The sequence below is a fragment of the Hyla sarda genome, chromosome 1, assembly GCF_029499605.1.
Source record: "Hyla sarda isolate aHylSar1 chromosome 1, aHylSar1.hap1, whole genome shotgun sequence".
Taxonomy (NCBI): Eukaryota; Metazoa; Chordata; class Amphibia; order Anura; family Hylidae; genus Hyla; species Hyla sarda.
In genome coordinates this window covers 434,131,059-434,156,096 of record NC_079189.1, presented here as the reverse complement: position 1 = coordinate 434,156,096, position 25,038 = coordinate 434,131,059, and the positions used below count along the sequence as shown (strand labels likewise).

General features: G+C 45.0%; 1 protein-coding gene across 4 annotated transcripts in view; it reads right to left on the bottom strand.

Moving 5' to 3' along the window:
• The window catches only part of SPECC1L (sperm antigen with calponin homology and coiled-coil domains 1 like), a 56,835-nt gene extending 37,985 nt beyond the window's left edge, over window positions 1-18,850 (bottom strand). Inside the window, exon 1 of one of the 4 annotated variants that reach the window (XM_056530897.1) lies at window positions 18,706-18,850. Coding sequence is in view for 2 of the 4 variants with exons in the window: in XM_056530868.1 (XP_056386843.1) it covers window positions 273-307 (35 nt within the window). In the remaining 2 variants the exon portion in view is untranslated. Of the gene's footprint in view, window positions 1-272; window positions 438-18,705 lie in introns of those variants that run through there. The other 3 variants (XM_056530887.1, XM_056530868.1, XM_056530877.1) reach the window with 3 other exon arrangements.
• Window positions 18,851-25,038: the final 6,188 nt, after the last annotated feature.

Here is a 25,038-nt window from a genome sequence, read left to right as displayed (position 1 = left end):
AAAGTCTAATGAAAAGCATATGGAACTATCTTTTTGAGCTTTTTATATCATTACACTGGCTCAGCACATATATTTCTGCCAACATCTGCATGTTATCACACACTCTTATGTAAGCCAACGAAGCGGAGGGAGATATTACAAGTCCATACAAACATTATATCCAAATTCCTTATATACTTACAAACACAATAACATAGCAGTTCATAACGGAAATCAGCCTCTTTTATAAGAAACATAGCCTTTACGTAGAACAGAGACATTGGGTTTGTTACCTGCTGTAAAGTTGGATGCTCCTAGGAGAACACATGGAGAAGCGGTTCGGGACTATATTGGATATCCCTTGGCTACAGCCATCTCCGATATATATAGCTTTTGTTGCCCGCCCGTGCACCTTTCAAAAATGGCTGTGACCCAATGAGCTGTGCTGCGTCTGACATCAGAAAACAGTCAGCACTTTCCTCCTCTTAGCGAGCGGCATTGTATCAGGAGGGGCGAAAAGGTAACCGGATTTAGACTCAAACCCAGAAAGTGGTTTGCAGACCACAGCTCGTATACAGGGGACAAGTCTTCCTTATTTGGAATCTCACACAGCACTGCGGGGATTCTGACAGACATTAAACGTTCCTAATATTTGGAATTCCATGGAAATGACAGACAAGAGAGAGTTCATACTTGCCCTACCCCCACTGTATCATTTGTCCAGTACTATAACATACAGCATGCATTTCTGGATTATAGAGATAAAGTAGCTATTATTATGGGTGGTGAGTGACAGAACACATACTAAGCATAGACCCCTCCTTACTAGACAGCTCCAATTTACGACTATAATACAGGATGTTACAAGCTCATAACATCTGTTCCAACATAACATTCAGAGCAAACAGTGAGGCGAACAGAAATCTTTAGGAAAACATAGATTTGTAGCTGTCATCCTATGATAGCCATACTCGTTATACATGTGTCACTGAACCCAATAACCATCTACAGTTCCCTCTGACCCCAGGATCAGGCATGTTGGATATAAACTTAGGGCTGGGCGGTATACCGGTTCATACCGAATACCAACATTTTTGGGCTATACGATATAAATTTTTCCCATACCGCAATACTGGTTGGGCCCCTCCCCCTTGGCAATGAATTATCAACCCAGCGCAGCACTGTCCCCACCCGGCAGCGCTGTTCTGCTCCCCCCCCCCCCCCCCCCCAAATCATGTTACCCGCCAGCACTATTCTGCTTCCCCCTCCACACCCAAATCATGTGACTTGCCAGCGCTGTTCTGCTTCCCCCCACCCAAATCATGTGACCCGCCAGCACTGTTCTGCTCCCCCCAATTAATTATCAGCCCAGCGGGGTACTACTCACATATGTCACCCCAAGCACTGCCCTCCTCCTCTTTGTTGGGGGCCGCCGGCGCTGGAACTCTATACTGTACGCCAGTGGTCTCCAATCTGCGGACCTCCAGTTGTTGCAAAACTACAACTCCCAGCATGCCATTGGCTGTCCGACCATGCTGGGAGTTGTAGTTTTGCAACAGCTGGAGGTCCGCAGGTTGGAGACCACTGCTGTACGCTGTATCCCTATGCCTGGGCTGCAAAAGATAAAGAAAATAAACTTTAACTTACCTACGGCCTTACGGTGGGGACGGGAACGTCGGACAGCCGTCAGCCTATCACCGGCCGCAGCGATGTCCCACCCCGGCCAGTGATAGGCTGAGCCCACTGTCATGAAAGGAGCTCTGGCCGGCTTCTTACATGACAGTGCCTTTAACCTATCACTGGCCGAGGCGGGACATCTCTCCGGCAGGTGATAGGCTGACAGCTGTCCGACGTTCCAGTCCCCAGCGTAAGGCCGACGTAGGTAAGTAAAAGTTTATTATCTTTATCTTTTGCAGCCCGGGCATAGGGATACAGCAGTGGTCTCAAACCTGCGGACCTCCAGCTGTTGCAAAACTACAACTCCCAGCATGCCCGGACAGCCGTTGGCTGTCCGGGCATGCTGGGAGTTGTAGTTTTGCAACATCTGGAGGTCCACAGGTTGGAGACCACTGGCGTACAGTATAGAGTTCCATCGCCGATCACACTGGCGGCCCCCAACAAAGAGGAGGAGGGCAGTGCTTGCGGGTGACATATGTGAGTAGTACCCCCCTGGGCTCATAATTAATTGGGGGGGGGGGGGAGCAGAACAGCGTTGATGGGTAACATGATTTGGGTGGGGGAAGCAGAATAGCGCTGGCGGGTAACATGATTTGGGTGGGGGAAGCAGAATAGCGCTGGCGGGTAACATGATTTGGGTGGGGGAAGCAGAATAGCGCTGGCGGGTAACATGATTTGGGTGGGGGAAGCAGAATAGCGCTGGCGGGTAACATGATTTGGGTGGCGGAAGCAGAATAGCGCTAGTGGGTAACATGATTATAAACTGCCCAATCCTTTTGTTCTTAGGAATATCACCACCAGTAGTGTCCTAAAGTGGCTTACTTCCATATCCTTGCCCAAAGCACATTCACAGCTGAGAATACATGTGTATAGGGGAACCAGGTGAGACAGTGTATGGCCACAACTTTATTCTAGCTTCCTTCTGAAATTCTTAAATGGGCACTGCCACTGGAAAAAAAAACATTTGACATGTCCAAGAGACATGCCAAAAGTTTTGATCGGTCGGGGTCTAAGTGTTAAGCCCCCACTGATCAGGAGAAATTTGCGCTAAGCGAGTTCACTCCTGGCTTTGTTCCACATGACTGAGACAAACTTACATGACATTACAAGTCTATGGGGGAGATTTATCAAAGTTGTCTATATAGACCAAACTACAGAGCGTTAGGCCGGTCTATTGTGCGCCTAATTTATCAAAAGTCACACGGCTCTTGATAAATTCTGCGCACGGACTTCGGGATCTATGGTTTAGACTGTATTAAACCTGCTCCAGCATGGTCTGACACTTCAGCATACTTTCAGCCGATGCGACACTGAAAAGTCACGTTTGATAAATTCAGCACCAATCCATTTTTCCGTCTAAAATAAACTAGAATGCATCATGTTCTAAAAATCCTCTAAAGCAAAAGTCGCACATATTTAGAGTGCGACAAATTTAGATGGGAAAAACCAGTCTAAATCCTTTGATAAACCTCCCCCTATGGGTTTGTCTCGGTCTCGTGCACAAAGAGCAGGGAGAGGAGAACTCAGCTAAGCGCTCTTCTCTAGGCGCATTCTAGTGATCGTCGTGGTCTGAACACTCCAACTAATCAACATTTTTGACACACATTTATTTTGAAGTCCAGGTGGCTACAGTTCTATAACAATAAATCTTTTATTTCTTTCTTTTCCATTTCTTTCTGACTGGCCAGCCCTTGGTCACAGGACAATAAACATTCACATTCCTCATCTATAAACTGCATCAGCTGTTTACTTCCCTCCTCATAGAGATCACTTGTCTTATTCACCTTACTATCCCCATGTCCTTCTGTGTACGTATGTGACCCTTCAGACACTGAGATAAGCCATAGATTGTCTGACTTAGGGTGCGTGCACACCACATTTTTTGCTAAAAAGTTCCTGTATACGGTTTCAAGTTAAAAAACATATAGAAAACCGTATGCTTCGACTTAATATTGTACACCGTATGTCAAACACATCATCCGGTTTAGTCCGTTTTTTTACCCATACCCAAAGCCGTAGACTACCACATTTTTTGGTCCGGATGAAAAACCGTATGTATTTATTTTTTTCTTTTTACGTGAAAGTCAATGGGAACAGTACAGAACCGTATGTGCGTACGGTTCCATCCGGTTTTTGACTTTGCACAGTTTTTTCTCTTGGAATTTCAATTAAACAAGTGAAACTTTATTCAAAATGGAGTGAAAAGTTAAAAACGTATATGGTTTTTTCCTAATAAAAAACGGATGCAACCGGACATCATTTTTCAAACCGTATACAGTTTTTAACAGATTTTGAGGAATCCGTTTTTCATCAAAAACCTAATACGGGAACTGTATTGCAAAAACGTAGTGTGCATGCACTCTTATGCAGACCCGTATGCATTGTGTAGGCTTGTCACAAACATACTTCGTTATTACAAGAGCGTATCGGTGAATGAAATGAAACCAGTAGGGTGGCTTTTCCCAGAAAGAATGAACATTTTGTTGATTTTTGCTCATGCCTGACACCGAGCTCCCAGCACACAACGTATGTTTATCCAGCTGGGTAGGACACTATACATCAGAGGTGCAGCCTTCTTTGACCCCACTACTTCTAATGGTACTGCCTTGATGCCACACACAACCCGTTCTATCTGCCCAGATATTACAGTCGGCCAAGGGATTCACAAGAATAAATGACAAGTTCAATTAAAATAAAGTGGTCTAATGGGAACTCACCAACAAGATCGGTGTCTGGCCTTACCGGTGATCAAACTCAATGCCAAAAATAAAAATTCTATAGCAGGATTCTCTATGAATATGTAACACAGGAAGAGATCAGATCTCAGTCACTGCCAGTATTGAGGAATGCCCTGGATCATGGCCACCAACACCTACAGGTGTCAGATGCGAACTCCATAGAGGACAGCATCCATGGCTGGTATAATGGTGTCAGTAATGAAGTCACAGGATTATTATTGGCCATGATAAAAATTGTTTACATAAATGAGTAAGGGATATAATAGGTAAACAATAATAATGAATGGCGCAATATCACTAGCCAGCAATGCTGTATGTAAATGGTGCTTCAGTTATTCATTAAATATTCCATCCCCATAAGAAAACTGCAGCAACCAGCCAAACAGGAAAATCCATTAAAGGGGTAATCCGGTGGAAAACTTGTCCACAAGCAGAGAGCATTGTGGACAACAATTCAAAAATTTAAGATTTTCCTCTGTAGCAAACCGCTGCTAAAAAGTACTGAAAGGATTAAGATTTTTTAATAGAAGTAATTTACAAATCTGTTTAACTTTCTGGCACCAGTTCATTAACCCCTTAAGGACCAAGGACATACCGGTATGTCCTTGGTCCTGCTCTTCTGATATAACGCGGGGTTACACAGTAACCCCGCATCATATCACGGCGGGCCCGGCGTCATAGTGAAGCCGGGACCCGCCTCTAATAGCGCGCAGTGTCGATCGCGGCGCCGCGCGCTATTAACCCTTTAGCCGCGCGCTCAGAGCTGAGCCGCGCGGCTAAAAGTGAAAGTGAAAGTTCCCGACTAGCTCAGTCGAGCTGTTCGGGATAGCCGCGGCTAATCGCGGCATCCCGAACAGCTGACAGGACAGCGGGAGGGCCCCTTCCTGCCTCCTCGCTGTCCGATCGCCGAATGACTGCTCAGTGCCTGAAATTCAGTCATGCGGCAGAATCGTTGATCACTGGTTTCTTATGAGAAACCAGTGATCAACATAGAAGATCAGTGTGTGCAGCGTTATAGGTCCCTATGGGACCTATAACACTGCAAAAAAAAAGTGGAAAAAAAAAGTGAATAAAGATCATTTAAAAGTTTGAATCACCCCCCTTTTCCAATAAAAAAAAAAACACAGTGTAAATAAAAATAAACATATGTGGTATCACCGCGTGCGGAAATGTCCGAATTATTAAAATATATCATTAATTAAACCGCTCGGTCAACGGCGTGCGCGCAAAAAAATTCCAAAGTCCAAAATAGTGCATTTTTGGTCACTTTTTATATCATTTAAAAATGAATAAAAAGTGATCAATAAGTCCTATCAATGCAAAAATGGTACAGTTAAAAACTTCAGATCACGGCGCAAAAAATTAGCCCTCATACCGCCCCATACACGGAAAAATAAAAAAGTTATAGGGGTCAGAAGATGACAATTTTAAACGTATTAATTTTCCTGCATGTAGTTATGATTTTTTCCAGAAGTCCGACAAAATCAAACCTATATAAGTAGGGTATCATTTTAATCGTATGGACCTACAGAATACATATCAGGTGTCATTTTTACCGAAAAATGTACTACGTAGAAACGGAAGCCCCCAAAAGTTACAAAACAGCGGTTTTTTTTTTTCAATTTTGTCGCACAATTATTTTTTTCCCCGCTTCACCATAGATTTTTGGGCAAAATGAATGACGTCATTACAAAGTAGAATTGGTGGCGCAAAAAATAAGCCATCATATGGATTTTTAGGTGTAAATTTGAAAGAGTTATGATTTTTTAAAGGCAAGGAGCAAAAAACGAAAATGCAAAAACGGAAAAAACCCCGATCCTTAAGGGGTTAAAAAAATAAAAAGGTTTTTCACCGGAGAACCCCCTGTAATTCAGGACAGCTATGTGGCAGCATCAAGGGACTGAGCATCTACCACCTTACTCATAGGTCTGGATTTAATGGCAGCCACTGAACAGAACCCTGAGGCCTAAATATTATGCTAACCAAAGAACTGTATGCAGGGAGCTGTACAGTTATACATGGAGTCCTGTACAGCTCCATACTGTAGGTCAATGGCATTCCATGGAATGCGTGTATGGGAGAATAAACTCAGGACATACAGCATATATTTTTCCCATATTTTCTTCTTGACTTCTTGATTGGCTAAGAAAGATCACATGATGCCTTTAATTCATGCTAGGATAAATAGGAAAAAAATGGGGAATAGGCCGAGCGCTACTGCTTGCAAGGAAAGGACTCGGAACGCCACAAGTGCACAGGATGATTTATTGGAACAAAAGATACTGGACAGCGCGTTTCGGCGCTGGCACGCGCCTTCCTCAGGTCCATAATGAATAGTTTATGCAGCGTCCTGAAGTGTTCACTTCAAGATGCTGCATACACTATTCATTGTGGACCTGAGGAAGGCGCGTGCCAGCGCCAAAACGCGTTGTCCAGTATCTTTTATTACAATAAATCGTCCTGTGCACTTGTGGCATTCAGAGTCCTCTCCTTGCAAGCAGTAGCGCTCGGCCTATTCCACATTTTTTCCTGTTCATCCTGGTTCTATATTCTGTACCCTCGGGGATAGGGATTATTGAGCTGCAAACTGCATATACTGACTCCACCTTAAGCCTACTGTAGTGCTTTGCCTATTCTGTTGCACAACCCCAACAGGTTACTACGACACCATAGGTGTGGTGGTGGGTCACTTCTATTCGATCTCTAAAATACTACAAAAGATAGCGCCCCGTTTTTTGTTCTTTTTACCTTTATTTCATGCTGCTTTTTACCTTTATTTCATGCTGCATTACATAGGCTGGATCATCCTGAGGATCCATGCTGCCCATACATCGACACAAGTCCTAATATTGTTGGCTCAGAGACCAAAGTGTAATGCTCTGCTAAGTTCTTTCCCGCGATGGCTAAGTGCTGAATTCACAGCCGCCCTAGTCAACGCTGGGTGCCTACATTCTAGCAATGCTGTATTATTGTGGTGCCTATTCCACTATATAGAAGCCTTTTCTTCCACTGTAGGGGAGGGGAATCTTAAGCCTGCTGGTAGGGAGCCACAGGGGACTTGGTTAATAGGAAGTGTGCAGCTAGGCGTTTTGTGCTGGAGATCAGAATGTGAGGGGGAGGTTTGTTCTCCAAAAACCACTTCAAAGAGCTAGAAAAACCCTGACAGCAACACACCGCAAAGAAACAACCAAAGGATTATTGTATTGCTTTTAGAAACCTGCACAAAACACACACCAACCTACGTCTTCTAGAATAACAGGCGTTCCTCCTTTTATTTCTATTACCAGCCAAACCAGTGATCATAGGAGATAAAGCATTATACTAGGGGACTGAATCGTCCCTCATCAACTAATCTACAGCCCTCTTGTCCCTCCATTTCAATGTACATTCCATTTACTAGCACATAAGGCTGTATTTCCCTTGGGGCCAGTAAAATACTCTACTGTACTCTCTACATGCCCAGATAGGCTTTCTGATCTGCAGATCTAACCTTATGGGAATACCCCACTCTATGCTGTTTCAAGCATGCTCCCCCGTGCTTTCATATTCTATAGTGTACAATCCAAGCAATTTAACCTTATGCACAACACAGCGTACAATAGTTTCCAGGTAGCAACAGTCTATGAATAAGTAGCCTGTAAAGTGGAAATGGACTGTCATGATACCCATTATACAGTACTTCCTTAAAGTGTACCTGTCGTTAACAAAAACTTTTTATTTAATGTAGATAATAAAATTATATGTATATTTATAATATACATTGGCTATGAGGAGTCCAAATAAAGAAAGTGTGGGTGGACAAGCCGGGCTCCGTGCCCTGGAGGACAAGCCGGGCTCCGTGCCCTGGAGGACAAGCCGGGCTCCGTGCCCTGGAGGACAAGCACGGCTCCGTGCCCTGGAGGACAAGCACGGCTCCGTGCCCTGGAGGACAAGCACGGCTCCGTGCCCTGGAGGACAAGCACGGCTCCGTGCCCTGGAGGACAAGCACGGCTCCGTGCCCTGGAGGACAAGCACGGCTCCGTGCCCTGGAGGACAAGCACGGCTCCGTGCCCTGGAGGACAAGCACGGCTCCGTGCCCTGGAGGACAAGCACGGCTCCGTGCCCTGGAGGACAAGCACGGCTCCGTACACTGAAGGACAAGCAGGGCTCCGTACACTGAAGGACAAGCAGGGCTCCGTACACTGAAGGACAAGCAGGGCTCCGTACACTGAAGGACAAGCAGGGCTCCGTACACTGAAGGACAAGCAGGGCTCCGTACACTGAAGGACAAGCAGGGCTCCGTACACTGAAGGACAAGCAGGGCTCCGTACACTGAAGGACAAGCACGGCTCCGTACACTGAAGGACAAGCACGGCTCCGTACACTGAAGGACAAGCACGGCTCCGTACACTGAAGGACAAGCACGGCTCCGTACACTGAAGGACAAGCACGGCTCCGTACACTGAAGGACAAGCACGGCTCCGTACACTGAAGGACAAGCACGGCTCCGTACACTGAAGGACAAGCACGGCTCCGTACACTGAAGGACAAGCACGGCTCCGTACACTGAAGGACAAGCACGGCTCCGTACACTGAAGGACAAGCACGGCTCCGTACACTGAAGGACAAGCACGGCTCCGTACACTGAAGGACAAGCACGGCTCCGTACACTGAAGGACAAGCACGGCTCCGTACACTGAAGGACAAGCACGGCTCCGTACACTGAAGGACAAGCACGGCTCCGTACACTGAAGGACAAGCACGGCTCCGTACACTGAAGGACAATTAGGGCTCTGTACACTGAAGTACAATTAGGGCTCTGTACACTGAAGGACAAGCACGGCTCTGTACACTGAAGGACAAGCAGGGCTCCGTGCTGTAAGGACAAGCATGATGTTGCTTAGGAGTAGCACAGTATAGAATTATTTTTACAGTCAATGTGAAGTAAAGTTTGTTGGAACCAACAGGTCTTACTATAGAGTAGTGGAGCTGTAGGGGTTAGGGTCTCTCCACAATGTGCCAAGAAAGATTCTGATGTGTTAGTTTCAAATCACCCAACAGAGCTGAAAAGAATGTCTTGGGCATACACCAAGGTTTCTGTTTAAATGTATGGAATAGTGCAGCAGACTGTGCTATTCCATACAAAGGGATATATATTATAGGGTATACCAAGTGTACGGGTGACTGCTATCACCGTATGGCATAGTAAAAAGTATACATTCAGACCTAACAGAAGCACTGATGCAGTGTATTAAGAGGCCTACAATCACTTGCCCAAGATTTACTAAGGGTAGGGTCACACGCGCTGTATTTTGCTGCATATTTGATGCTGCGTATTGTCCTACCCATTGAGTTCAAAATATAGTGCAGCAAATACAGCGCGTGTGATCCAACCCGAAAACTGCTGTGGTCTCCAAACTATGGACCTCCAGATGTTGCAAAACTACAAATCCCAGCATGCTCAGACAGCTGTTTGCTTGCCCTTCTGCCGGATGAGGCACAAAAAGTATTTTAGGGCCCATTCACACAGCAGAATTTCCGAGCAGGATCCAGCTGCACAATTCTTGCAGCCCCTCATTGTTTTCAATGGGTTCCGCTTCACCATACACATAGCAGAATTTCTGCGGTGGAAAATTCTGCCGCGGAAATTCAAATTCCAGACTCCACTGAAAGAATGAACATTTTCATTCTTTTAGTGGAATCCACTTGGACATGCATTGCCATCAATGGAGACTGCACACATTCAAGCGGTCCTAAAGAAGAATGACTAAGTCAGCACCTGCCACGCACAGAATATCTGTCGATAATCCGTCATCTAAATGGGCCCTAAGGCTGCAATTCCACACTTTTAAGTTGTGTTTATTTTAATTTTTTTATTTTTTTGGTAAAAATAAAAAAAACTGCCCCATCATTTTGTAAATCTTTTTTCCAAAATCAATGGGTTTAAGTATAAGCATGTTTCAATGTTTTCAAGGCAAGTGATTTATTCATGTGACTTAAAAGGAGTACTCTGGTGCAGAGTATTCCTGCTCCGTCCTGCCCGGGCTGCAAAATAAATGAAAATGAACCATCCTCACCTTCCTGGGTTCCCGCGGAGCGCCACTACAGCTGATCGGTCCTCCGGTCCATCTTCTTCATACTTCCGGATGTAACGAAGAGTCACATGGCGCTCAACCTATCACCGGCCGCTGCGATGTTCTGCCTCGGCCGGCGATAGGCTGAGCGCCATGTGACGCTTCGTTCACACGGAAGTATGAAGAGGATGGAGCGGAGGACCGATCAGCTGTAGTGGCGCTCTGCGGGAACCCAGGAAGGTGAGGATGGTTCATTTTCGTTTATTTTGCAGCCCGGGCAGAACGGAGCAGGAATACTCTGCACCAGAGTACTCCTTTAAAGGGATACTCCAACCTTGGACATCTTTTCCTTCAGATAGGGGATAAGATGTCTGATCGCGGGGCGTCCGATGGGAACTCTAAGTTCGGGAGGCCGTGGTCATGACGGCTGTGGTCGCTCGTCACCCCCCCCCCCCCCCCCCCCATAGACATGAATGGATTTCTATTGAAGAACTGGGCGGTGACAAAAATGCCCAAAAAAAAGCCGCCAATTTGAAATCCACACTGTATACACATTTTTTTTCTCCTATAGAAATCTATGGGAGGGGGGAAAAAATTCCTGGAAAAAATAAATAAATAAAAAAAACGCATACCATCAACATGTTGTGGTTTTGGAAACCTAGCGCTGGGAATAAAAATGCCACAAAAGGTTGAAAAAACGCCATGTGGGTCTGGCGTTTAATAGTTCTCTATTGACTCCCAGCTAACATCTGGCTGCAGTGCTTTTGGCCCAATAAAAAAAAAAAACATACATCGAGTTTGAAAAAAAAAATAATCCCAGCTTCAAATATATTCCAGAATTCAGGTGCATTTTGTACAGTAAATTCGAGTGACTATTTCCATTCTACAACACATGCTGTAAGAGGGAAGACAGCGTTCTGTGTGCACTGGACCGGCAGAATAGAACAATTACAGTTACATTCTTCTCACTTAGGCCCAGATTTATCAAAACTGTGTGAGAGAAGATGTGGAATGATTTTCCCACAGCAACCAATCACAGCTCAGCTAACCAGCTCTGGTAAAGTGAAAGCAGAGCTGTGATTGGTTGCTGTGGGGAAATCTCTCCACTTTTTATCTCACACAGTTTGATAAATCTAGGCCTTAGTGTTTTGCACCCAGCCAGCACACATGAAGTTAATTTGCATATATATATATATATATATATATATATATATATATATGAGGTAATCTCTTCATAGCGAGTATGAGATTTCTATTCCCAACCCTTTGCACGATGATTAGAAAACAATATGCCAAGGATGAGCTCAGGTTTCTACAAGGAATCTCCGTGTAAAGTGGCTGCGTGCTTCTATTACCTTGTTCTTATATAACGGATTGCGTGACAAATGCCTTCTCCGAGTTCACAGTAAAGGGTTTGCCATGTAAGCAAGAAACTGAAAAAAAAGCTCTGTCTTTCTACTCATATTTTGTTTTTTAATTGCTCAACATTTTTAAAGGAGTAGTCCGGCGCGCACTTTTTTCATTTTATCCCGCCCGGGCTGCAAAATAAAAGAAAAACGCACTTTCTCTTACCTGCCAATGAGCCCCCGGAGCTCCGGTACAGGTGTTTGGTCCCTGGGCTGTATTCTTCTTACTTCCTGTTAGCCCGTCACGTCACACGGAGCTTCAGCCTATCACCGGCCGCAGAGATGTCCCGCCTCGGCTGGTGATAGGCTGACGCTCGTGTGACGTGCCGGGCTAACAGGAAGTAAGAAGAATACAGCCCGGGGACCGAACACCTGTACCGGAGTGTACCGGAGCTCCGGGGGCTCGTTGGCAGGTAAGAGAAAGTGTGTTTTCTTTTATTTTGCAGCACGGACGGGATAAAATGAAAAAAAGTGTGCACCGGAGTACTCCTTTAAGATCTCCGATTGCCTTCAGTGAATGGAAACATTCCAGAAGTGAAAATCATAATCATGAGTTGGTCACCTGATGCCCATCTTATGAAGCGTCAATCCTCTCTACTAATGCATGAGGTGGACTGGTTTGCAGCTAAATTCTTCAGCATGGTGATGAATTAAAAAAGTTGCAGAAATTTTACAATGAATGAGGAAAACTTACTTAAAGTGGTACTCCGCCCCTAGACATCGTATCCCCCATCTAAAGGATCGTGTCCGATCATGGGGGGTTCCGCCGCTGGGGATCTCTCCTGCAGCAACCCCGTTTGTGAACTGCACTGAGAAAAGATTGCTCCATGGCTGATGACGGCGATACAGGGGCTGGGGTATCATGATGTCACGCCCCGCCCACTCAATGCAAGTCTATGGGAGGGGGCGTCACGCCCCCTCCCATAGACTTGCATTGAGGGGGCGGGGTGTGACATCATGAGGGGGTGGAGCAGTGACGTCTCGATACCCTGGCCCCTGTATTGCCCATCATCAGTCACGTGCCATCTTATCCCCTATTCTTCAGATAGGGGATAAGATGTCTAGGGGGCGGAGTACCCCTTTAAGACTGAAAAATGCCTTTAGACCCCTATAGACTAGTTTCCACAGTGGAAAAATTGGCAATGTAATTTATTTTACCTGCTGATTTTCGTCCATAGTCAGCAAGAAAAGAAAAAAAAATGCAGGAAACTATTTTCAACCATTTATCAATTCCAGACAAAAATGGGCACGAAATGGGCAAGAAAATACAACTCCAGTTTTTTGTCTGTGTGAACCCGGCCTACGCAAGCAAGCAGGGTATGCTGATGCATGAGGAGTCCCTATTCCAGTCAGTGGGAGACAAACCGACTGGCCTGTACAATATGTCATTCTAAATTATCAGCGCTCTTTGTATTCCCAGCCCAAATCTCCCTTTTCTAGGTAAGAGATATGGGAATGATGGAGGCAGCAGTGCCAATCTCAGAGGGGAGTCTGCTTACATACATAAAAAACATAACTGGACAATGTCCTTTAAAGGGGTACTCCGGTGAAAAACTATATATATATTTTTTTTAAATCAACTGGTGCCAGAAAGTTAAACAGATTTGTAAATTACTTCTATTAAAAAATCTTGATCCTTCCAGTACTTATCAGCTGCTGAATACTACAGAGGAAATTATTTTCTTTTTGGAACACAGTGCTCTCTGCTGACATCATGACCACAGTGCTCTCTGCTGACATCTCTGTCCATTTTCGGAACTGTCCAGAGCAGCATATGTTTTCTATGGGGATTTTCTCCTACTCTGGACAGTTCTTAAAATGGACAGAGATGTCAGCAGAGAGCACTGTGGTCATGATGTCAGCACAGAATTTCCTCGGTAGTATTCAGCAGCTAATAAGTACTGGAAGGTTTAAGATTTTTTTAATAGAGGTAATTTACAAATTGGTTTAACTTTCTAGCACCAGTTGAAAAAAAAAAAAAGTTTTCCACCGGAGTACCCTTTTAAAGAACATTGGCAGCTCTCAGAAGAGGAATGAAAGCTATAATGGGTCTATTAAAATATAGAAATGGGCTCCATTGGTGATTCTGATTGAAAGAATAGTACCACCTTTTTCACCATTAAAACCAAAAGAACCCCAAAAAACAGAACCCAACGCGGGAGTTCAGCAAGGACTTTCCTCATTGTCTCCATGCCATCTGGAAGTAGCACTTAGTTTGAGTGGAATTCTACTGCAGAAATAAGCTTTGAAAAGAAAGCGTCCCATTGACTTATAATGGGCTTTCCCACCACGAAAAGAATCTGCCGGAAGAACATAGGGTTGAGGGCTCACTGATGCTCGTGGGGAGTAAAGGCCTGGTCCAATCTCACAAAAGAGCTAATGTAGTACATATTGCTGAAATATTAACTGCTGGCTATGATAGAAAGGTAACATAGTAACATAGTTCATAAGGTTGAAAAAATACCGGAGTCCATCAAGTTCAATCTATATCCCCAATGAGTCCCTACTGAGTTTATCCAGAGGAAGACAAAAAAAAACTCATTCTACAGGTAAAAATTCCTTCCCGACTCCAAATTTGGCAGGTAGGACACACAGAGCATCACAGCTTACTATATACGTATATGTACCCACAGACTGACCCACTGACGACAACAGCCCAAACAGCCTAAAGTGGGCATTGGAGCTTCAGAACTAGAGAAATGAAAGTAAGTCTGGTGTATAATCAGTGTGTGTACGTTGCCTTCCAAGGAAATAAATGGCACCAGCTAGGACTGCACAATTTGGGGAAAATTCCACACTGTCATTAAATATTGCAATATAATAAATAATTCCCCCCCCCCCCCCCCCTGCCTTTTTCTGTCTCATCCCCCATTTCATATCCAAATCCAAGTCAGATGCTGTGGGAACTTCATGCTAGGAAACCTTGAGTCTTGGCATTCATTTGGATGTTATTTTGACATGTACCACCTACCTAAAATTGTTTCATGGCATTAGTTTTCACTAAGGGAGGTACCAACACCGTGTCATACAGTAATAATTGTTCAGGAATGGTTTAAGGTTCATGACTAAAGGTGTTGACTTGACCTCCAAATTCCTAAATCTGCCCAGCATCTGTATGGAATACTGTTGTCGAGCTACAAAAACATCTGTGTAGACCTGTCCCTATTACTTGTATGTAGGGTCCTATTTTGTTGAAAAGCATGATGCTCTCTGGATCCTCAAGCTGGCCATACATATTAGATATGGGTGGTATGATCAAAATGGGGTACCTGGTCCTTAGATTCTCTGGAAACTCCTGAGGCCATGTTACCATGTCAGAATTTCCGTGACAGATTCCGCATTGAAATCTGGCACGGAGATTCTGCTGCAGCAGAGTCTGATTCAATGGGATTCTGCTGCTCTGTGCACATGGTGGAATTTCCGTGTCAGATGTTTCTGGCACGGAAATTCCATTTTCCGTGTCCGCACATAGAATGAACACGTCTATGACACAATCCTGTGCGGTCCAAGCACACTGCTGGGCGGTATACCGGTTCATACCTAATACCGAAATTTTTATGCTGCACAATATGAATTTTAACCCATACCAGAATACCGGTTTGGCCACTTCCCCTGGGGAATGAATGGTCAGCCGCCCAGCGCCGTGCTGTCCCCATCGGGGTACTACTCACATGTGTCACCCGCAAGCGCTGCCCTCCTCGTCCTCCTGTTTGTTGCGGCCGCCGGTGCTGACACTCTATACCAGTGGTCTTCAACCTCCAGATGTTGCAAACCTACAACTCCCAGCATGCCCGAACAGCTGTCCGGGCATGCTGGGAGTTGTAGGTTTGCAACATCTGGAGGTCCGCAGGTTGAAGACTACTGCTCTATACTGTATTCCTATGCCCAGGCTGTAAAAGGTAAACAAAATTAACTTTAATTCACCTTCCCCGTCGGTCCGGACCAGCTTACTAGGGAATGGAACGTCGGACAGCGATAAGCCTATCACCGGCCGCAGCGATGTTCCGCCTCGGCCGGTGATAGGTTGAGCCACTGTCATGTAAGAAGCCGGCTCCTTACATGACAGTGCGCTCAGCCTTTCACCGGCCGAGGCGGAACATCGCTGCGGCCGGTGATAGGCTGATCGCTGTCCGACGTTCACGTCCCCAGGAAGAGCGTAAGGCCGACGTAGGAACATGCGTTAAAGTTTATTTTTGCTTACCTTTTGCAGCCCGGGCATAGGGATAACGAGCCAGCACCGGCGGCCGCAAGAAACAGGAGGACGAGGAGGACCCCGATGGGGACAGCGCAGCACTGGGCTAATAATTTTTTTTTGGGGGGGGGGGGGGGGGGAATACCGTTATATACCGTGGAACCGCCATAAGTTACAAAAATGCCGCGATACACATATTTGGCCATACCGCCCAGCCCTACCTGCAGTGTCCGCATGGAGATTCTCCAAGTGGTCATTCCGTTGTGTGAACCTAGCCTTATCCCACAGTTCCCTAGGAAGTAATGATGGGTGGTTCAAGCCTTTCTTCTATCATAGAAACAGAAAAACAAACATGACGGCAGTACTGGATCTTCCACATGACGACACTGACTATGACGAATGGGACTCTACAACAGTGCCCCCAAGAGATCAGCTGAGATGTCACGTGTCTGGCCAGATGTAGACTTCTGGTGTCTGGTATGGTAACATGTTCAGGAATAGCCATCTATTCTACTACAAACATCTCTTATGCAAGAAAACTGACTTTCTTATTCATAAAAATAAATCTGCACCGTTTTACGCAACCATATCTGAATCTACATTCAAGAGGACTTTCTGGACAATTCCGTTTAAAGGGGTTATGCCAAGACTGAAAGTTACCCCCTATTCTGATCTGATTGGTGCCGGTCTGCGCGTCGGCACCCCAATGATCGAGTGGCCACTGCTCCATTCACTGTTTATGTGACTCCAGAATATTGTAGAATTTAGCACCTGACAACGTTTAGGAGTCCCATAGGTCATGAATTGAACGGTGACATCATTCACGTAGGGGGACAATTGACCTTTGTTCTCGAGATCAGTGGAAGTCCCTGCAGTTGGACCCCCACTGATCGGCTAGTTATCACCTGTCCCCTGAATAGGATCTAACTTTTAATCTGGGGAGAAGGAAATACAAGGGTGCATCCCTATTTTTCCATGAGGAATAACAGAGGTGTATATACATATACAACACACAGGTTTATATTTTTGCAGACATGTCAGGAGGGTAGACAAGTCCTATGGTATTCTAACACCTAAACGATATCACATACTAGCAGTCAAATGTAACATATCGTTGCTTATTCAGACACATTAGTAGATTTACTAGCAGAATGTCCAAAGAAATACAGTACATGCACCCATGATCCCTACTGGATCTCATAGATCTCTGAGAAAGTCATCAAAGCCACTTATAGAGCAGATAGATGGCAGAGGCATATTTCGTGGGGCAATGGCATTTGCAGAATCTTAAAGTCACCCCCACCTCAACACACCAAGGAGGCAACAGCTGTCACAACATGCCTAATAGTTAACAGACTAAAATACTACAAAGCATCTACACAATACAAGACTCTGCAGCAGTGTTTCCCAACTGTCACAAAACAACAACGCCCATCATGCCCTGACAGCCGAAGGGATCCCCAACTGTCACAAAACAAGGCCCATCATGCCCTGACAGCCGAATTGTTCCCCAACTGTCACAAAACAACAACACCCATAATGCCCTGACAGCCGAAGGGTTCCCCAACTGTCACAAAACAACAACACCCATAATGCCCTGACAGCCGAAGGGTTCCCCAACTGTCGCAAAAAACAACGCCCATAATGCCCTGACAGCCGAAGGGTTCCCCAACTGTCGCAAAAAACAACGCCCATAATGCCCTGACAGCCGAAGGGTTCCCCAACTGTCGCAAAAAACAACGCCCATAATGCCCTGACAGCCGAAGGGATCCCCAACTGTCACAAAACAACAACGCCCATCATGCCCCGACAGCCGAAGGGATCCCCAACTGTCGCAAAACAAGGCCCATCATGCCCTGACAGCCGAATTGTTCCCCAACTGTCGCAAAACAACAACGCCCATCATGCCCTGACAGCCGAAGGGATCCCCAACTGTCGCAAAACAAGGCCCATCATGCCCTGACAGCCGAATTGTTCCCCAACTGTCGCAAAACAACGCCCATCATGCCCTGACAGCCGAAGGGTTCCCCAACTGTTGCAAAACAACACCCATCATGCCCTGACAGCCGAAGTGTCCCCAACTGTTGCAAAACAACTCCCATCATGCCCTAACAGCCGAAGTGTTCCCCCATTGTTGTAAAACAACAATGCCCATCATGCTCTGACAGCCTTCGGCTGTCAGGGCATGATGGGAGTTGTTGTTTTGCAACAGCTGGGGAGGCAAAGGTTGGGGATTACTCCTATGCCATAGGGCTTTTGACCCCATTACCTAGCCTGGAATGTCAAGATTTCATACTGATGCCAGGCATGGAATTATGGCAATAGCAAAATGCCAGTTATAACAGCTGGCACAAAAAGGAGATTTCAGACATGTCCCAGCCCAGGATGAGCCATGCTTCTATATACAGCCACAGGACTGCCCATTATTGTAGAACTGCAGTGCAATCTAAATCTCCACAGTCTGTGCCAACCTGGGCATCTATCACCATCCACAGACCACATTCAAACAAACACATAAGTCCCAGGCACCAAGCTAGCAGTACACAGTATAGTCAGCAGGTGGTGACAAAGGGGCACCCCATCCCTTAGCTGTACTAACTGGGTATACATACAATAACAACACCACAAGAGAGAATACTAGTAGAAAGCAGTATACATACGGTGCTCATCCCTTGTCCCAAATCTGAAGCGACTCCGGTGCACTGGGTCGGGATAGATTCCCAGGATCACTTCCGGTTCCGGAGCTCACAAAATTCTACAGGACACGGTGATGTAAAGTTTACCTCGATCCGTAGAAAACATAGAGCGCATGCGCACCACTACGCTGACAGCGTAAGGCTAACGTAGGCAACGCTAGTAGCGTAGCTCTGCGCATGCGCAGTTGTCCATACCGCGCAAGCAGTTTTCTACGATTCGCAGCAGTTGCGCAGTTGTTTAGATTAGTCCGTAGAAAACTGTGTGCGCGTGCGTACGTAGTTAGCGTAGGTAGCGTAGTGTGGCAGGCAGGGAGAGAGTGAAACCAGCGTAGGGTTAGCGTAGTTTAACGTTAGTGTAGTGTAGCTAGCTTAGATTGTAACGTAGTTAGCGTAGTTTAGGTTTTATAGTGAAAGGAGGTAGGTTATAGGTTTTAAAGTAAAGGCATGCTGGAAGGTGTAGTTTTGAATGTTTTACAGTGAAGGGACCACAACTCCCAGCATGCCCAGACAGCTAAAGGCTGTCCAGGCAGGATGAGAGTTGTAGTTTTACACAGGTATAGAGTAGTTAGCGCAGCGTAGTGTTAGCGTAGTTTTAGAGTAGTTAGCGCAGCGTAGTGATAGCGCAGTTTTAGCGTAGTTAGCGTAGCATAGTGTTAGCGCAGTTTTAGCATAGTTAGCGTAGCGTAGTGTTAGCGCCGTTTTAGCGTAGTTAGCGCAGTTTTAGCGTAGTTAGCGCAGTTTTGGCATAGTTAGCGTAGCGTAGTGTTAGCGCAGTTTTAGCATAGTTAGCGTAGCGTAGTGTTAGCGCAGTTTTAGCGTAGTGTAGTGTTAGCGTAGTTTTAGCATAGTTAGCATAGCGTAGTGTTAGCGCAGTTTCAGCATAGTTAGCATAGTTTTAGTGTAGTATTACACAGGTGTAGTGTAGTTAGCGTAGTGTAATGTTAGTGTAGTATTGCACAGGTGTAGTGTAGTTAGTGTAGTGTAATGTTAATGTAGTATTACTCAGGTGAAGTGTAGTTAGCGTAGTGTAATGTTAGCATAGTATTACACAGGTGTAGTGTAGTTAGCGTAGCGTAGTGTTAGTGTAGTATTAAACAGGTGTAGTGTAGTTAGCGTAGTGTAATGTTAGCATAGTATTACACAGGTGTAGTGTAGTTAGTGTAGTGTAATGTTAATGTAGTATTACTCAGGTGAAGTGTAGTTAGCGTAGTGTAATGTTAATGTAGTATTACACAGGTGTAGTGTAGTTAGCGTAGTGTAATGTTAGCATAGTATTACACAGGTGTAGTGTAGTTAGCGTAGTGTAATGTTAGTGTAGTATTACACAGGTGAAGTGTAGTTAGCGTAGTGTAATGTAAGTGAAGTATTACACAGGTGAAGTGTAGTTAGCGTAGTGTAATGTTAGTGTAGTATTACACAGGTGTAGTGTAGTTAGCGTAGTGTAATGTTAGCATAGTATTACACAGGTGTAGTGTAGTTAGCGTAGTGTAATGTTAGTGTAGTATTACACAGGTGTAGTGTAGTTAGCGTAGTGTAATGTTAGCATAGTATTACACAGGTGTAGTGTAGTTAGCGTAGTGTAATGTTAGTGTAGTATTACACAGGTGTAGTGTAGTTAGCGTAGTGTAATGTTAGCATAGTATTACACAGGTGTAGTGTAGTTAGCGTAGTGTAATGTTAGTGTAGTATTACACAGGTGTAGTGTAGTTAGCGTAGTGTAATGTTAGCATAGTATTACACAGGTGTAGTGTAGTTAGTGTAGTGTAATGTTAATGTAGTATTACTCAGGTGAAGTGTAGTTAGCGTAGTGTAATGTTAGCATAGTATTACACAGGTGTAGTGTAGTTAGCGTAGCGTAGTGTTAGTGTAGTATTAAACAGGTGTAGTGTAGTTAGCGTAGTGTAATGTTAGCATAGTATTACACAGGTGTAGTGTAGTTAGTGTAGTGTAATGTTAATGTAGTATTACTCAGGTGAAGTGTAGTTAGCGTAGTGTAATGTTAGTGTAGTATTACACAGGTGTAGTGTAGTTAGCGTAGTGTAATGTTAATGTAGTATTACACAGGTGTAGTGTAGTTAGCGTAGTGTAATGTTAGCATAGTATTACACAGGTGTAGTGTAGTTAGCGTAGTGTAATGTTAGTGTAGTATTACACAGGTGAAGTGTAGTTAGCGTAGTGTAATGTAAGTGAAGTATTACACAGGTGAAGTGTAGTTAGCGTAGTGTAATGTTAGTGTAGTATTACACAGGTGTAGTGTAGTTAGCGTAGTGTAATGTTAGCATAGTATTACACAGGTGTAGTGTAGTTAGCGTAGTGTAATGTTAGTGTAGTATTACACAGGTGTAGTGTAGTTAGCGTAGTGTAATGTTAGCATAGTATTACACAGGTGTAGTGTAGTTAGCGTAGTGTAATGTTAGTGTAGTATTACACAGGTGTAGTGTAGTTAGCGTAGTGTAATGTTAGCATAGTATTACACAGGTGAAGTGTAGTTAGCGTAGTGTAATGTTAGTGTAGTATTACACAGGTGTAGTGTAGTTAGCGTAGTGTAATGTTAGCATAGTATTACACAGGTGTAGTGTAGTTAGCGTAGTGTAATGTTAGTGTAGTATTACACAGGTGTAGTGTAGTTAGCGTAGTGTAATGTTAGCATAGTATTACACAGGTGTAGTGTAGTTAGCGTAGTGTAATGTTAGTGTAGTATTACACAGGTGTAGTGTAGTTAGCGTAGTGTAATGTTAGTGTAGTATTATACAGGTGTAGCGTAGTTAGCGTAGTATAATTTTAGCATAGTTTTACACAGGTGTAGCGTAGTTAGCGTAGTGTAATTTTAGCATAGTTTTACACAGGTGTAGTGTAGTTAGCGTAGTGTAGTGTTAGCATAGTATTGCGCAGGTGTAGCGTAGTTAGCGTAGTGTAATTTTAGCATAGTTTTACACAGGTGTAGTGTAGTTAGCATAGTGTAGTGTTAGCATAGTATTGAGTATTGTGTAGTTTCCATAATGGGGGTCACATGTGGGTATTTATTTTTTGGCGTTTATTTCAGAACCGCTGTAAAATCAGCCACCCCTGTGAAAATCACCAATTTAGGCCTCAAATGTACATGGTGCACTCTCACTCCTGAGGCTTGTTGTGTGCCCGCAGAGTATTTTACGCCCACATATGGGGTATTTCCGTACTCAGGAGAAATTGCGTTACAAATTTTGGGGGTCTTTTTTTCCTTTTACCTCTTGTGAAAATAAAAAGTATGGGGCAACACCAGCATGTTAGTGTAAAATTTATTTATTTTTTACACTAATAGGCTGGTGTAGACCCCAACTTTTCCTTTTCATAAGGGGTAAAAGGAGAAAAAGCTCCCCAAAATTTGTAGTGCAATTTCTCCCGAGTACGGAAATACCCCATATGTGGCACTAAATGGTTTCCTTGAAATACGACAGGGCTTCGAAGTGAGAGAGCGCCATGCACATTTGAGGACTAAATCAGGGATTGCATAGGGGTGGACATAGGGGTAATCTACGCCAGTGATTCCCAAACAGGGTGCCTCCAGCTGTTGCTAAACTCCCAGCATGCCTGGACAGTCAGTGGCTGTCTGGAAATGCTGGGAGTTGTTGTTTTGCAACAGCTGGAGGCTCCATTTTGGAAGCACTGCTGTGCAATACGTTTTTCATTTTTATTGGGGGGACAGTGTAAGGGGGTGTATATGTAGTGTTTTACCCTTTATTATGTATTAGTGTAGTGTAGTGTAGTGTTTTTAGGGTACCTTGGTTTACAGTGAGCTTACCGCTAGGAGTATGCGCTGCGGTGAAAAATTTGCCGCAGCTCATACTTGAAGCAGGAAACTTACTGTAAACCTGCCTGTGTGAATGTACCCTGTACATTCACATGGGGGGGGGAGGGGGGCAAACCTCCAGCTGTTTCAAAACTACAACTTCCAGCATGTACTGACAGACCGTGCATGCTGGGAGTTGTACTTTTGCAAAACGTTCAGTTAGGTTCTGTTACCTAACTCGGTATTTTCCAACCAGTGTGCCTCCAGCTGTTGCAAAACTACAACTCCCAGCATGTACTGATCGCTGAAGTGCATGCTGGGAGATGTAGTTATGCAACAGCTGGAGGTTCGCAACTACAGCTCCCAGCATGGCGAGACAGCTGTTTGGGCATGCTGGGATTTGCAATTTTGCAACATCTGGAGGGCTACAGTTTAGAAACCACTGCACAGTGATCTCCAAACTGTGACCCTCCAGCTGTTGCAAAATTGCAAATCCCAGCATGCCCACACAGCAAACTGCTATGTGGGCATGCTGGGAGTTGTAGTTTTGCAAGATCTAGAGGGCCACAGTTCACTGCACAGTGATATCCAAACTGTAGCCCTCCAGCTGTTGCAAAACTACAAATCCCAGCATGACAGGTATCTGGGCATGCTGGGAGTTGTAGTTTAGCAAAATCTGGAGGGCAACAGTGTAGAGACCACTGTATAGTGGTCTCAGACTGTAGCCCTCTAGATGTTGCTAGGCAACTTACCGGCTTCTGTTGGATGCATGGTGCCAGCCGCACGTCATCGCCACCCGCCGATCTCCGACACCGATCGTCGCCCGCAGCCTCGCCCGCAGGGTAAGTGGACTTCGGCGTCGGTCCTCTGCCATTTCCCCATACTGCTCCACCTATTGTGGGTGGGCAGAACAGGGAAACCGAAAGTTAACCCCCGCCCCCGATCTGCTTTTGGACGCCGCTTCTAGACGCCCAATAGCAGGGATAGGAGGGGTGGCACCCCTGACACCTCACTCCTATCCCTTCAGGGGGATCGTAGGTGTCTTAGACAACCGCGATCCCCCTTATATTCCGGGTCACCATAGACCCGTAATGACTCGGAATCGCGCAAATCGCAAGTGTGAATTCACTTGCAATTTGCGCCGATCGCCGACATGGGGGGGGTCTGATGACCCCCCTGGGCATTTACGCGGGGTGCCTGCTGATCGATATCAGCAGTCACCCTGGTCTGATCCCCGCCAGGCGCAGCGGGGACCAAAATTCCCATGGGCGTACATGTACGCCCTTGGTCCTTAAGTACCAGGGAGCAAAGGCGTAGCTGTACGCCCTTGGTCCTTAAGGGGTTAAAGGGGTACTTCGATAGAAAACTTTTTTTTTTTAAATCAACTGGTGCCAGAAAGTTAAACAGATTAGTAAATGACTTCTATTAAAAAATCTTGATCCTTAGGGTACTTATTAGCTGCTGAATACTACAGAGGAAATTATTTTCTTTTTGGAACACAGAGCTCTCTGCTGACATCATGACCACAGTGCTCTCTGACATCTCTGTCCATACTGACATCTCTGTCCATTTTAGGAACTGTCCAGAGCAGCATATGTTTTCTATGGGGATTTTCTTCTACTCTGGACAGTTTTTAAAATGGACAGAGGTGTCAGCAGAGAGCACTGTGGTCATGATGTCAGCAGAGAGCTCTGTGTTCCAAAAAGAAAATAATTTCCTCTGTAGTATTCAGCAGCTAATAAGTACTGGAAGGATTAAGATTTTTTAATAGAAGTAATTTACAAATCTGTTTAAATTTCTGGCACCAGTTGATTTAAAAAAAAAAGTTTTCTGCAGGAGTACCCCTTTAAAGTGGGACTCTGGGGAACTAAACCCATAGACCATCCTTTCCCTCTCATCAACCTATTTAATTGTTTAAATATCATTCATTAGTTATATAGAGTAGTTTCCCCTCTTTGGTTGCCACTTACATGCATGAAGTGAGGGAATCCTGTCATCCAGCTATCGCTGTCCACTCTGTCTCTGTCCAAATCCCTCTCTAAAAGCAGCCCCCACCCTCCTGGGAGACACAGACCATGTGGTTTCTGCTCTGCACTGATGAGTCATGCTCTCTTTAGTGCTGAGAACCAATCAGACACTGAATCTCTCTCTGCTGTTCAGAGCGGAAGGGTGGGGGCTGCTCTCAAAGAATGAGCTGGCTGGCAGAGCAGAGCTACAATGATTGTTTGAAGGTGTAGGCAAGGGGAGAGAAGTATGGCAAATAAGTCAACCGTACCTGTGAATACAAACACATTTTCTCCATTGCCAATTTCCACCACCCCAAATTCTTGATGTTGTGGAGTAAGTGGCGGAGTAGTCCTCATTGCCCTAACCACCAACATTAGTGTATTTCACTTGTATGCATCTGCTACTCAGGTCATATAGGTACAGATCTCGTTTGTCTGTTTTCTTATCTACTACTTGTTAACTACACCATTCTGTATTTCTCATACATTTATGAATATTTGTTCTTATTTCTATTAACTTGTTAT